This window comes from Phodopus roborovskii, unplaced genomic scaffold (genome assembly GCF_943737965.1).
Source record: "Phodopus roborovskii unplaced genomic scaffold, PHOROB, whole genome shotgun sequence".
NCBI classification, from domain to species: Eukaryota; Metazoa; Chordata; class Mammalia; order Rodentia; family Cricetidae; genus Phodopus; species Phodopus roborovskii.
The window spans coordinates 20,537,513-20,553,498 of record NW_026125444.1 but is presented as its reverse complement, the minus strand read 5'-3'; the positions used below and the strand labels follow the sequence as shown (position 1 = coordinate 20,553,498).

At 39.6% G+C, this 15,986-nt stretch overlaps 1 protein-coding gene across 4 annotated transcripts in view; it reads right to left on the bottom strand.

Moving 5' to 3' along the window:
• Positions 1-15,986, bottom strand: part of Nup205 (nucleoporin 205) — a 69,049-nt gene that overhangs the window by 31,877 nt on the left and 21,186 nt on the right. For all 4 annotated transcript variants that reach the window (XM_051175896.1, XM_051175892.1, XM_051175893.1 and 1 more), the window contains exons 9-18: positions 13,946-14,062; positions 13,648-13,785; positions 12,042-12,192; positions 10,688-10,893; positions 8,595-8,777; positions 6,816-6,866; positions 5,693-5,902; positions 3,220-3,319; positions 2,579-2,716; positions 758-947 (exon numbers count right to left, since the gene is read on the bottom strand). In XM_051175896.1, the coding sequence (XP_051031853.1) occupies positions 758-947; positions 2,579-2,716; positions 3,220-3,319; positions 5,693-5,902; positions 6,816-6,866; positions 8,595-8,777; positions 10,688-10,893; positions 12,042-12,192; positions 13,648-13,785; positions 13,946-14,062 (1,484 nt within the window). The remainder of the gene's footprint in view (positions 1-757; positions 948-2,578; positions 2,717-3,219; positions 3,320-5,692; positions 5,903-6,815; positions 6,867-8,594; positions 8,778-10,687; positions 10,894-12,041; positions 12,193-13,647; positions 13,786-13,945; positions 14,063-15,986) is intronic.

Genomic DNA, 15,986 nt, shown 5'->3' with positions numbered 1-15,986 from the left:
AAATGTCAACTAAGAAGATGTCTCCACCAGAATGGGCCACGGGCAAGCCGGTGATTTTTCCTGGTTGATGGTTTATGGGGGAGGGCCCAGCTCACTGTGGGTAGTGCCACCCCAGGGTGCATGGCCCTGGGAGCTATGAGAAGCTGAGCAAGCCATGAGGTGCAGGCCACTAAGCAGCACTCTTCCATGGTCTCTGATTACAGCTCCGCCTCCAGATCTCTGCCTAGGGTCCCTCCCTGACTTCCAAAAGTGATGGGGGTGTGAGCTTTTGTCCCCACTGTTTTTACACAGCAACGGGAAACATAACTAAGACAAGGGTACAACAAGACTGTGTCCCACAAAAGGATACGTGGGCAGAAGTGCTTCCACAGATCACCATATGAAGCTAAGGTGAGGGATTGATTGCACAAGCCATGCAACACCAAACCACCAGAATGTTAGCAAATGTCCATGTGTATACATCCATATATGCATGAAGGACTGGGGTAGCTCTATCCCCACCCCAAAACACTCAGTTTCCCTACAGAAAACAAACGTTCATTTTGGACATAAAACTTACAGGACATAGAATGAACTATGAAGAGAAAGTAGAAAGTCACGGTAAGACTCAGGGTGACTAAAATCAAAGGGGTGAAATTAGATTAAAACAGTCCACTACCAATAATCTATGATGTTTTAAATATGCAACAAAAAAGAGACAGGATCAAAGCCAGAATGGCCCTGTCATTCCCTTGCTTTACTGACCAATGGAACTTACCTGGCAATGTTAACCACATTGTCTGCCTTCTTAGTTCTGGGATTAATTCCCTGCAAGAGCTGCTCCAAAGGAGAGACAATGAGGGCCAGCTGACTCTCTCTCAGAAGGTCCATGAAAAGGTTCTCCTTCTGCAGAGTGAGATTGAGAAGTGCCAGGCAATGCTGAACTGCTTTCTCCAGGTGTTTCTTTCCTGTAAACCCAAATGAAGTTAGGATCTAAATGAATCTTGAGAAACATATAGTACTTAAGAGAAAACAAACTAAAAGGCAAGTTTTAATATAAAAAAGCCCTTGTTTTTACAAACTTTTCAACAGCACCCTTACAATAGCTTTCACCTACATAAAACCAGTTATTTCTGTGGCACAGGCTATTCAGATATTACCTTCTCTGTTGCCTTTCCCTGGGCCCTCTAGAGCAGTGGTTCTCAACCTTCCCAATGCTGCAACCCTTTAACACGGTTCCTCATGTTTTGATGACCCCCAACCATAAGATTATTTACGACTTCATGACCATAATTTTGCTGCTGTTATGATTGCAATGTAAATATCTGATATGCAGGATGTCTACCGTGTGACCCACAGATTGAGAACCACTGCTTTAGCGAGATGACTCTCTTTGTGCCCAATGAACATTTGGGCACACTCTTACTTGTCCTAAACAGGAATGTATAACTGGAATCCAGTACAGCACCCACAACAAAGAACAATCAGCTAAACTGTCAATAGTGATGAGAGTAAGAAACTTACTTCAAGTAAGACATAACCATTGTAAAAATAAAGGCGCTTGCAAGCTAAAGAGATGGCTCAATGGTTAAAAGCACTTGGCTATTGCAGAGAACCTGGGTTCTGTCCCAGCACCTAAATGGTAACTCACAACCAACTGTAACCCCAATTCCAGGGAATCTGATATCCTCCTCTGGCCTCCACAGGCATAAGGCATACACATAGTATATGTAAATACACACAGACAAAACATTCACACACGTAAAATAAAATAACCCTTCCACAAATTTTTAAAGGAAATAAAGAAGCAGAAGATATAGTAAGAATCACTTGCTGGACTAATTATTTCCACAGTTTATTACCTGTCAATTATACAGTTACAAACTATGTTTAGATGCCCAGGCGTTGGTGACACACACCTTTAGTCCCAGCACTTAGAGGAGGCAGAGGCAGGTGAATCTCTGTGAGTTCAAGGCCAGCCTGGCTTCAGAGATAGTTCCAGGCTAGGCTCCAAAACAATACAGAGAAACCCTGTCTCAACAAAACAAAACAAACAGACAACCTATGTTTAGAATCTAACATTTCTATCTCAGATCAAGGCCACAATAGAGAGAACACAGCACAAAGATATGAGGCATGGGCTCTGGACCTAACCGCATAGGACAAATCCCAGCTCTCAATGCAGCTTCCTTGTGTATCATTTTGCTAAATATAAGATCTGCCACATTAAGACTTCTCTGCACAGTAAATGTTATTAAAACATACACTATACTTTTAAGCGCCAACTGCATACAGAGCACTTAATGAAAATAAATAACATTTACTGGGCACTAAGAACCAGACTAGAGTACGTGTTTCTGTAGGTATCATAGGATTCTGATTCACAGACATAAGCATGTTAAAGACGTAAAAACAATAGACGATTGCTTTACCTGCAGAAGACCTGCAATGAGATAGTCATAGTGAGCAAGTCTCTGTAATTCGGTCTATTTTCACATATAAAATGATTCACTGAAAACACCACTGTTAGATTAGACACTCTTTCAATACAAAAGATGAAGGTGTCACCAATTCTGAAGTCACACCTTCAGGCACATACCAGGGAAAGGGGCGTACGTGTCCAGCTGCTTAACTCCTTCTTCCAATAAACTGAGAGCAAGTTCCAACATAGGTGACTCATTCAGAAGATGGTACATCAGACTGAAGCCAGGTGGCTTATAGGCTATGATTTCTTCTCCTAAATAGGACAGTCCAAAAGATGTTAAGTCAGAATTGGATTAAAACATACGTGTGTGTGTGTGTGTGTGTGTGTGTGTGTGCGCGCGTGCGCGCGCACGCGCGCGTGTTCAGAGCACAGCCTGCAGGAATCAGTTCTCTCCCATTGTAAATTCCAGGATTTGAACGGAGGTTGTACAGGTGCTGTTACCTATAAAGAATCAGTCAGTGGCCATCTCACTGGCCGCTCAATTTCAATTTTTGCTAGACCCTCTGCTTTTGTGAAATATATGACACTAACTTAAATCGGATCAACACAGGCAAGCCTCAAGCCCACTATCAACACATGAACTCATGGAAGTTACTATAACCTGAGTACCTAATCTTCCACTCAATAAAATCCTACATTCTCCCTGAAACAGAACATGACTAAAACAGTAAGGCAAACAAGTTCTAATTTAAATCATAAATTTTAACTTACATTTATATACATAATCATTAGACCATAAATACTTTGGCAATTACCTTGTAGCTCCACAAACTGATCTACAAAATCTTCAAGCTGAGGCTCATAATCTCTCAGTAGCTTATAGAACACTTCCAAGACAACCTCAGCAACTTCCCACTACAAGGAAAAAAAAAACAAGTATTTCAGTAATAATGAACAAGCAAAGGTGAGAATTGTTAAACTTTTCATTCCCTCCACTTTGCTCTCCAGAAAAGAGATGAAGTCCCTTGTCTACTTTATTAATCTATGCAAACATTCTTAATTCATGTTGTCATTTGAAAAGGATAAGAGGGTGGCCTTTTTCCAGAAAGAACCTTTTCTAAATATTAAGTGTCTTCAGCTTAAGTCTGAGCTCTCTTACAAGCTTTTTAAGTATTTAACACCTGGTCATGTTCACTTTCTAAGTACACAATACCAGGTTTCTCTACAGTGACATAATACCTCAGACCACATGTTCAGACCAGGGTTCACTCACTCCCCAACAACTGGTCAAAATGCCTCGAATGATCCCAGGACTACCTCACTTTAAAAATGGACTCAAAATACTTTACATGGAAGGACATGTGTGTACAGCTATATCCAGCAGAATTAAACTTTGCTTTAAAATTCATTGCATGGGATACTTTATTACATAATTTATTTTTTCGGTGTTAGAGACTGAACCCAGATTGCACATGCAAGAATATTGCTCTAACACAGTACACCTGCAGCTCGCAGCACAGAGGTCTGGTGATACTGCCTATTGTTAATGATTATTTTAAAGTCATTAAACTATATAATTTCATCAGGGCTGAGTTTTAGAATAGGACTACATTGTGGCCTTTTTGAATTTTCAAAAGAAGGCATTCTCACACCACAGATTTGAAGACTGTTAAACCTACTACCTCTAACAATGTAGTAATAATCTTACCCAAAGCACTGTTATCATTAGAACTCACTGTCTTAAGATATAGCTACTTAAGTTAAACTAAAGAAAGCTTCAAGTAAAAAACATTCTTAAGTCTGACAAAAATTTTTCTGGGAAAATAAGTGGCAGGAAAGAGCAACAAGGTTTGAGGGGTAGTTTCACAAGGCAAAACGTATCTGGAACAAACGTGCCTGACTAGAACTGCAAGTACTGCTGTCATAATGACCTCGTGTCAGAGCGTTTGTTGAAAAGACTGTAATGATCATGCACGCAAGGCACATCTGAAATGACGCTTAATGACGCAGGGCTGCTATTAGTATGTCATCGGAACAGGAAATTTATGTTAACAAGGTAGTTCTAGAGATCAAATAAAATGTATCCCCTTATATTTACCATCACTAAAAAATAAATTATAAGGAAAAGAGAACTTCAGTTTTTGTCACTAAATATTAGGAATGCATGACCCCTGGTGATGAAAATGGAATGAATCAGACTGTGCTAGGTATACATATAAGGAATGGATACCATGCAGCCATCTAAAAGCCATTTTTTAAGTGAACCTTCATAATTACTTAAAATCTCCATGATACTAAATGACAAAGCTAAAAGTAATGTAAGGTATTCTTTCTGGTTTTATTTAAATGTGTGTACAACAAAAAAGGGCGAAAAATTATTATTTTTCTTTTGATAACAGGGCTGGGGGTGATAAAATTTCTTATGTTCTGAATTGTCGAATATTAACATGAACCAAGTTCTTTTTATAATCATTACTATAGCAAAACATCCAACAGGCTATGAAAACAACAAACTAGTAAAGCAGAAACGGTCCTACAAATTATATCCAAGGGCACTCTGTGAGATAATAAAGAGTATTATACACTAAAGGTGAACTACATAAGAACCTGGAAGGGTCTCTTACATAGCTTAGTGGTTATGAGCTTGAATCTGAAGAGAGTCCTATGTTCAAATCCTGGTCCTGGACCTTAGGCAAGTTCCTTAACTTTGCTAAGCCTCCATCTGAAAAATTGGAACATTAATAGTACCTGCCTTGAGATAATACTGGAATTACATAAAATGATATATATGATGAAATCAGCTCGGTGGTGTCTAAGAGCAGAGCCAAGATGTGTGTAAACATCAAGCCCTCAGCATTCACCCACGGTTGTAAGACCACTGGTTCGTAACAGAGCTTCCTTATGGTGAATAGTCCACAACCTAAACTGCTAATAGAACTAACGGGTCAGCTGGAAAAGATACAATTCCTAATCTAAAGCACCCAGGTGTTTCCAGCAAGGGTGGAAAGGTTTTAGTAAATTTTAGTTAAAATCTGCTCAACACATGGTAAAATTTTATCTCAAAAGTGCTCAGCTCAGGACTACTGTGAGCTCCTGTCATAAAACTGTCACTGATCATGAAAATATGTCCATTTTACTGCCCAAATTTATCCGTAAGACACGAATTAATCCAAACACGGCTTACAGAATTAGGGTTATAAATTTGACTAACGACCCTTCCACCACAGATGAGCGAAGTGACAGACAGTAAGTTTGAAAGGAGAGGGGTGGTTTTTACTGTGAACAGACCTTTTCAGCAGCTCTCCGGTAAGCTCTTGTACGGAATCGGAGAAACACAGAATCTCTGAGGAACTGCAAATAAGGGTCAAAGCCAGGGGGGCGCAGGCCAGCACCCAGATTGGAAGGGAATGAGCTCTCCACCAGGGTACTAATCAACTGGCAAAAGGCCCGAGTCAAGGGGTATTCTTCACAACGGGACTCTATTTCATTGAGTTCAACCTTCAAAGAAGAGTATAGAAAATTAGCAATACAAAGTTAGAAACTATGAAATTCAAAGCATCTTCCCGATAACTCATTAACAAACGCCCAGTCACCAAACAAAAAAGCAACAAATAGTATTTCCTAGTTAGCAGAAAAGATACCAAAGTATATCACTCTAATGAGTCAGAAGAATTTCAAATTTTCATGTGTTATCGCAACCATGAATAAAAAAGAATTTTTACATGCTTTAAAAAAAAAAATACAGGAAGAGCACATCAACTGATAATACATACAGGTGACATTATAAAGACAGCACATTATATTTAGGAATATATGTGTACATACATACATGCATGTAATACCACTTAATAAAAAAACAAGCCATGATTTTGAAAAAGAGCGAAGAGGAGTACATGGGAGGGGTTCGGAGGGAGGAAAGGAGACAGAGAAACAACGCAATTTTCATCTCACCAGGGACAGAAAAAGAAAGGGGACAGTGAGACAGCCCAGTGGGTAAGGGTGCGTGCTACCAAGTCTAAGGATGTGTAAGAGAGAACTGACAACTAAAAACTTTCCTCTGGGGGCTGGAGAGATGGCTCAGAGGTTAAGAGCACCAGCTGCTCTTCCAGAGGTCCTGAGTTCAATTCCCAGCAACCACATAGTGCTTCACAACCATCTGTAATGAGACCTGCTGCCCTCTTCTGGCCTGCAGGCATCCATGCAGGCAGAACACTGCATACATAACAAATAAGTTTTGTTTTATTTACGTAATATTATTTAAGTAATAAATAACAGAAAACCCTCCAAAAGCAAGTATATTAAATATAAAAATTACAGAAACTTAATAGTGTACACATAACTTCTCACAATCTTATTTTGGCATTACTGTATGGAATGAGTGTAGTGTTGAAACTAAAAAAGAAAACCTTACCTCAATACCAATAGCTTGCCTTTGGCTTGGAACCCTGACAGTCTGCAGTATCTGGAAGGAAGAAGAAACATATGTCGGGAGCATTCTTGTCCATCAATGAGCAGTAATGGCATCACAGTTACACGCCTCACCCACCACTCCCACAAGCTTCACTCTATCACAAGAGATCACCAAGGAGTCCCTGATCAATCTTAGTAGCAGCTCTGGCAGACAGAATTGTAACATACAGAAGACGGTTAAGCTCTTAAGAGCACACAATCTATTTTTCTCAGCAAATCCCTCTTGGATATTCTGGAATTTGCTCATGAAAAGGATTTTACAGGATAGAACTTGACTCATATTCAAACACTCTGCTCACAAGCAGTCATACGTAACTAAGAAAGAGCATGAGAAGAGGTTAAGTGTTGGTTGGATAAGCTCTTCCTGACTGCCATGCCCTTCAGTGCTCTACAGCAGAATAAGCCACACTTAGTCACGACACTCCACTCTCCTGAAAGTTAAGGGCCGCTACTACTATACGGATTAAAAACAACAACCCACAGTAGTGCTGCCCTAGAGAAAAACGCCCAGTCACACAAGGCAGTAAGCACGCAGGACACTGTTAAGTACTGGACTACTAAGAACCAGGAGGACAGCATCGATCTCAGTTTGCCAGCACACAGCAACTCCACTAATAACTGTTTTAATAGTTCTCATCATCAGGACACATATTTGGAAAGATCTAGAAGCCTCTGCTACTGAAAAGTGGTTGTTTGTGTGAAGAATTAACAAGAATCACAGGCTCCCTTATATTGTATAACCTCTGAGACAGATGTGTGTTCCATCCATCTAAGCATCTCCCTGGAAGGGTTTCTATAAAACTGGTTCTCAACCTGTGGGTCATAACCCCTTTGAGGGTCAAAAGACCTTTTCACAGAGGTCACATATCACAAATATCCTGCGTATCAGATATTGACATTATTAAGCATGAAAATAATTTCAATGTTGGGGGTTACCACAACATAAGGAACTGTATAAAAGAATCACAGCATCGGGGAGGTTGAGAACCACTGCTATAAAAGACATTCTTTCTACTTAGAGAATCACAGGGAAAACATTTATTTATTTATTTATTTATTTTTTTTAAAGTCCAACAGAGCTGGCTTCTGGAAAAAGGAAAATCATTCACTAAGATGTCAAATACCATGCAACCCTTGAACTTATCCTTCTGATATGGTGTAAATGGATAGAAGTCAAAAAAGTTCCTGCTACCACACTTCCACTTATGTCCAATATGAGCCTTTCACCAGTGAAATGTCATCTAGCTGCTCTGAAAATTTCTGTAAAGCTCATCAAACAGCTGAGTGGCCCTTTTATAGCTAAAACAGAAAGCTACTTAAAAACTTAACTCTCTTAGTATGGGGCAGGAAGAGCACAGAGGAAAGCAAACAGTACAGAAATATGAATATCTGCTTCCTGCATTTAATGAGTAGAGCTATGTCTGAAGGCTTACATTAATTAGTCTGGCCTCAAAGACAACTGTGATCTACAACACTGATTATGGGAATCAAGACCTTCAGAGGTACTTGAAGAACCTATCTTTGGTAACCTAGTAAGGTTATGAGCCAGTGGGAAAATAGCCCAGTTTCTAATCAGTATCTAATGCTATGCTTGGCTCCCAGATCCTAACTTCCTACATGGGAATCCCCCAGAATACTTACTCTGTTTCAACCAGACGCTCTTGCTTCTACAGTATATTCATTCTACAAACTGTACAAGGAAGAGAGTGCATGGCATTACCTGAGTGTATTCCAATGACTGCCAGAGTGAAGCAGCAATTTCAGGAGACTTTCCAAAAGCCGCAAGTGTCTTGAGTAGCTCAGCTTTGAGAACTGGGGGAATACTGCACTGCAGGAGCCCCAGAATCACGACGACAGGCGTCCACTGAGGATGCTCACAAAGGGCCAAGCGAGCATTTTCACTCTGAGATTTGAAGACAAAACAACACGGGATTTATTTTATTTATTTACCTAGGACTTTTTACTTTGTTTTATGAGAATGGCTTTCACTACATTATCTATACTGGTCTCCAACTCCATTAACTAAAGCCATTCCCCTGACCTGGCCTTCTCAACATGTGAATACAGGCACCCACTACCAAGTCTGGCTTTCTGTTTTTCACAGCTAAGAAAGTGATCAGCAATACACTGTACCAGCTATATACATTTAATACACACTAAAACAAAGAGTCCATCATTTAGCTTGAGGCCTATTGGTAGGTTAAATCCATTTACTAGTTTGGTTATGGAAGGATTTGGAAGCTAAATTTCAAGGAACTTCCTTGGCAGACCCAGGAACAGAAAATGCTACTGCAAACAGTCTATCTATAGGGTGCCAAACCTCAGGCACTTTGAAGTCCTTTCTACAACAACATAATGTTACTACACTAAAATATATCTAATGAATGAATGAGTCAACAAATACCTTTTCTTTGTGAGGAAAAAAAATGAAAAATATTTTATCAAGGATAACTTCATTTTATTTCAATAAAACATTTTAATAAATTGGATATTTTAATGTATAACACCAAACATGATTAGAAAAATCAAAAACCTAAGAAATACATTTCTATACTCCAGACAAAATGTCAACCTGAGCAGTTCATTTTGCTCTAGTGATCAACTAAGATTTGTAAGTGGTGAAAAACACACACACACACACACACACACACACTTTTGGAGGGGCAGGAGGAAGATGCAAGGGGGCTTGGTATCACAGTAAAGTCTATGGATGGATTCACTTTTCACGATGCAGCAAAACAGACACAGGCTTGATTTCAGCTTCAGGAAACTGAAGAAAGCCATCACATGTGACCCACAAGTTCAAGTGGGTGTAACCAACCCTGACTCCAGAGGATGAAGAGGCATGTCTCACTACTCAGAAAACAGAGACTGGAGTCTGCCTGACTAGAACCCGGTTCTGTGATCCACCAGGACATACACTCTCCAAGGTCACCTGTGTGGGCCCTTGTATCCAAAGGAGGGCTGGGAGAGGAAAGATATGCAAATAGGACCAATGGAGGGACCGCACCAGGTGTCCAGCCCCCACCTCACTTGGCAAAAGTAGCCAAAATGATCTGAAAAGAACTGTAACTTGATGGAAGGGTAGGTGACTGGAGGTGGGAGGAGGGGGAACAAGCATTTAATCCCAGCACTCAGGAGACAGAGGCAGGCAGATCTCTGGGAGTTCGAGGTCAGCCTGGTCTACAGAGGGAGTTCCAGGACAACCAGAGGTGTTATACAGAGAAATGATGTCTGGAAAAGTAAATAAAAAAAAAATAATAATAAAAGAAAACACACTATAACTCTCTTTTAATGAAAACTATCCTTGTTGCACACATATATAACAACGTGTGTCTACCTCAGAACCTCTACTAGAATTACGTTCTAACAATGGTTCTATAGCTCCTCGTGTTGTGGTGACCCCCCCACTATAAAATTATTTGCATCACTACTTCATAATCATAATTTTGCTACTCTTAAATGTAAATATATCTGTGTTTTCCGATAGTCTTGGATGACGCCTGTGAGGTCTCGAGCCACAGTTTGCGAACTGCTGTTCTAGAAGAACGAACCTACAACTCTTACTTTCCTCTCTCCATTTCTGTCTTAGATGTTCTGGGTATAATTTTCAAATTAAGATTGTGCTGGTGGACAGAATTAGCAAAAGATATATCCTCTAGAGGCTAGGAAACAAGCGTGTAAGTATGAAAGCTATGTATGTGCTAAATGCATCCCTCATAAGCATTAATCACTAAAGCAAAATACGTGGCCACTTGAGATGTCCCCACGCTACCACAAGAATCCAGTCATGCTGTGGGTGGGGCTACCTACCCAAGTGATGATAGTAGATGTCAGCTGCAGAAAAGCAATCAGTCCGTCTTGCTCCTTCTGGGTGATGCCACGTGAAGGAAGGTGACGGTACTGGACACTATCTGCACTCGGCAGGTCCTTTCGGAGATGTTCATGGTACAGCAATAAGGAGTGAAAGAAATGCTCCCAGGACACAGGACTGCCGCCCGCTCCCTGAATGTTTTCAACTGAAAAGAAGGGCAATACAGAGTTTTCTCTCGGTAGAATACTGCCTACCACGTGAGAGGCGCTAGGACCAAGCACCAGCTCCACAACAACAAAAGTCCCGCGTTTGCTGGGAGTCCAAGAATAATTTATAATGACGTTAGTTTGCCTTTGTCTCCGCAGTCAATTGGTACTGCTTTGCCCAGGTAAGAAGTATGCTGAACATGGTCAGAATCCCTCTGGGGTCACTCGTGCTCTGACCTAAGAAGGGGTCATGCCGTATAAAGTGACTTTGCAAGCTATTAACCTGCTTCCTATCCAGAAGTTCTCTGTGCTGCCACGTTAACAATGGCTACTTTTTCCCAACAAATAATCCACAAGGGTAGTGCTTGAACTCTCATAAAAGATAGCTATAGTGCAGTGCCACAAATTATAATATTTATCCATTACATAACAATCACTGTGGTGCAGAGCATCACAAATAAGACAAGCAAGCACTGGCAAAGTAGCCAATACGCTGGCTTGGGCGCCAGGCAGATCAATTTTAATTTGTCCAAACCTCATTTTCTTCACATAAAAAAGTGAAAATAAAAATATGCACCCAACGAAGCAGACACTTAAGTTTCTTTTCCCTTTTAGTAATATATCTCTATCTTAATTAGACCTGAGTCTGAAAATTAGTAATAAGATAACCGGTATTATAAGACAAATTACAGAAATCACATTAGCTATGCATAATGGCTTATACCCATAACTCTAGTACTGTAATGGCTGAGGTAGGAGGATGTTACACGTTTAGAGCCATCCTGGGCTTCAGAATGAGTTCTAAGACAGCTTAGGCGATGGAGTGAGACCCCCATCTCAAAACAAAGTAAACCAAAACCAAACCAAACCTCCCTTGCAAGGAAATTCATTTGGTCTTATGAACCAGATGTGTTCTTGGAAAACTACATATATTGCTTTAGACTTGTTACACTTAACTGTAATTAACAAGATAAATGGTAAAATTTCCCAATCTCTGAGACCATAATCAAAGCATTACCATGCATGAAAATCACCAGTGTAACTCTGTCCCTCAATTATAAATACAATACATACCTATGGTACAATCTACACAACAGTACATGAACACAACAGTGTAAAGACAAATTGATGTGCAGACTGCCCTTACCGTGACTACTACCATTGACTTTGAGCAGGCTAAAACAGTAGTGGGCACACTGAGGCCCATTGGCCAAGCCTTGGAGCATTTTTAAATAAGGAATATAAATAGTTGGCGGCAACAGGTCACCCATTTGTCTAACAAATTTTGACAAGACAACCTGAAATTAAGAAAATAAAAAAGTTTAGAAAAAATAAGATAACTTTAAGGCAATTTGGACTAACTAATAAAAACCATATAAAAACTAAACCAAACTCAATACTATGATTTAATTCTTTGCCCTTAAATAAAAAAAAAAAAAAATCAAAAGTGACTGCTATTTTGTTTATGAAAAACTCTTAAACTTGTTATTATCGATGTAAGACATTATAAACATTCAACACATTTTCTTCCAATGTCCAATCTCCACCTCAGCGCCACATGTAAGACTACTAATAATTTTGAAGGTTTACTTTTCCTTTTGTACACATGTGTGTCTGTGTCTGTATATACGTACAGGTGCCCAGAGGCCAGAAGAGACATCGGGTCTGGGTCTGAAGTTGCAGGTTATCTGACACAGGTCAGGGAACTGAACTCTGCTGCTCGGGAGGAGCAGCAAGCGCTCTTCCCTGCCGAGCCATAGCTCCAGCCCCCAACTACTCATATGTAAAACTAAAAACTAAGTCTGTTTTCAGATTCCTGGACATTATTGTAAAGTGTTAGGTATAGAATAGTTTTATAATACTGTAGGAAAAAATATCCTTATTTCTAAGAAAAATATTTAACCATTGAGGGGTAAATGCCTTGCTGTAAATTGTTTACTTTAAAACATCCCTTAAGATACAAGTGTAGGTGTAGATGAAGCAAATATGGCAATATAATTAGGACACTGGAAATACATTATAATTATTCTATTTTTTATATTAGCCTTTGGAAAGCTTTAATATATCCTTCTACAGAATAATTTTTCTGTATGGGGGAAAAAGCCAAAACAATAAGTCTAAGAAACAGTGTAAAAATAAAAGGGAGACAAGCATTCTAGACATCAGGGAGGGGATAATGAATGTACAGCACGCAAGCTTCTAAAAATGAAATCTCAAATGATGACAATCTTTTTATTTATTATTGTACATTAAATTACAGAGACAACAAGACAGAAAAATGGTCCTTGTCTACATATATGAAGACTCCCCGGCGTGATGTCATCAATGATGACCCTAAGTCTATAATGTTTACACCTCATCTTCCCTAACCTGGTTAGAATTATGTGTACTGGTTATTGCCATACCTACAGAGGACAACTATAACAAAAAAAAAAAAATCTCAAAAAGCAATATATGAGGCGAGGAGCTTTTCTATCTCTAACAATCTGTCGCATGTCTAGTATGAAAAAAAGGACTGACTACATAAAATTCAAGATGATCTGAACTTAAATGATGGATTCAAATTTTCTTAAATAAAAGAAAAGTGATGATTTTTAAAAGTTAATTGTCTGTGTTCAAAACTCTTCAATGACAAAACCAGAGAATAAAAATAAAAAGCTGGGGGAAGTGGGGGGGGGGGGGGAGGAGGGGGAGGACTGGGATTGGGATGTAAAAAATAAATAAATACATAAACAGAGAGCTATAAAACTCACCTGGCGCTGAGGGGGTCGCTGATGAGCCACTCCCAGGTAAGAGCCCATGATCGTGGGAGTCTGCAGAGGCTCTGAGGGACACCAGTATTCTAGAGCAAGCTCCAAATGAAAAGGATTTTTTTTATAAAGTTCACCAATCTGCAGAGAATAAGCAAAAACTATGAAGAAATGCTTATAACAAAAAAATTAGAAATTAAAAAGCATTAGTACTGAATTTTTAGCTAAAATTTTCCGAAGTTCAAGAACAAATAATGGAAGAGATTTAAAAACGAAAAACCTCTCCAAGAGAATGACTTACCAGGAGCATTAAGTGTTCCAGGTCCCGTCTAAGTGAAATGGGGGGCTCGTTGCCCATCTGGATACTCATGTGAATCATTCGAGCATCTTCATCTGCCCGATTCTTCAGCTGCTTCACCTTTGTAATGTTAGACAAAGTTTAATGCAAATATCTATCTTATGCACTGGTTAATAACAAAATCAAGAAATTAGATAACTACAAGTAACACTACATAAGAAATCATCACCCTGTTTATTTTAGCAACATGAAAACTACATTAGGAATTCCACTAAAATACTACGATTATAGTATCTTAAGGATCACAGGGAGCCAGGGAGATGGTTCAGTAGGTAAAAACGCCTGCACAAGCCTGCTAGCCTCCAAGATGGGAGGAAGGACCAACTCCTACAGGCTGCCCTGATTTCCATCTATCCTGCCCACCATGACATGCTGTACATATACCCAACACAATAAATAAATATGTAAAACATAAAAAGTAATCACAGTTTTCCACTTCACAGAAGTTGAGATTAGTAAGTGTTTCTAAATGGACATGTTACTAACATTGGGGCAGGCCATCTGTACTTATGGACCATACCAAATACTGCATGAAACGTCACATCCCTCCAATTACTCAGAACACGTTACAGCAGCATTAACAAGCAAAACTCATTGCCCAGCATGCTGTGAAGAACATTACACCTCAACAGAAAAGCAATATGGTAAAGTATGTACTCTGACTACAAAGGAATAGACTAGAAACAGTGGATAGAAATAATTAGGACATCTAAAAATTTAAAAATTAAACAACACACTTCTACATATTTCACTGACCAAAGTCAACTCAGGGAAAATGCAAAAATACATTAAACCAAACAAAAACATGAAAATACACAGCATTAAAATACTTACCCTACACCGGGCAGTGGTGGTACATGCCTTTAATCCCAGCACTGGGAGGCAGAGGCAGGCAGATCTCTGTGAGTTCGAGGCCAGCCTGATCTAAACTGTGAATGCCAGGATAGGCCCCAGAGCTGTTACAGAGAAACCCTGTCTCAAACCTATCTTTCCAGCTGGGTTATAAACTCTTCTATGAGGAAGACAGTGTCTAATTCATTTGGCATTTATTACTTCATTTCTTTGTCCTTTTCTTCTTAGGAAAGAGTGGTTTGGGGGATCTAGCACTGTGATGTACCAGCCCTATCTGTTTCCTTCACGCCTAGCACAGTACCTGGGCCACAGGACAAACACAATGAATAGATGCTCAGATTACAGGCCTGCTCCACCCCACCTGGCTATGTCCATTTCCTAATCCGTATGTCACCTTAAATACATGCTGAGGTTCGTCTGCGTACTACAAATAGAAAGTCTACCCTTTCTGAATACAAAGTCTAAGCTATCTATAAAAGGAGATTTTTCCACCAAGCCTCTTGCAAATCAGGTATCAAAATACAGTCATCCCTTGAAATCCATGAAGAATTGGTTCCAATACCACCTGAGCATACCATACCAAGAAATCTATGGATACTCATGTCCCTTAAGCAAAATAACAAGGTAGTTAAATAGATCCTAAGATAACTTCCCATCTACTCTTTAAGCCAACTCTAGATGACTTACAACAACTAATGTAAATAACACATATAGTTATTCTGTACTGTTTGGGAAATAATGAAAACAAAGCCTATACAGTTTCAGTGCACACACTTTTTTTTTTTTTTTTTTTGATTTTTCAAGACAGAGTTTCTCTGTGTAGCAGCCCTGATTGTCCTGGAACTCGCTCTGTAGACAAAGCTGGCCTCAAAATCAGAGATCTGCCTGTCTCTGGTTCCCTAGTGCTGGGATTAAAGGTGTATGCCACCACACCTGACTCAGACTCAATTTTGTAAGCCTGAATATTTCAAGTCAAAGCTGGCTGATTCTGACAACATAGAACACATGACCACATGAATATACAGAGCCAAGAGCATTAACAAGGCACCCTCAGCACTAGATTACCTGCTGCCCAAGGTAGCAGGAGATTAGCAGTAATCACCTACCCACGGAGAGATTTCCATTAACCCAC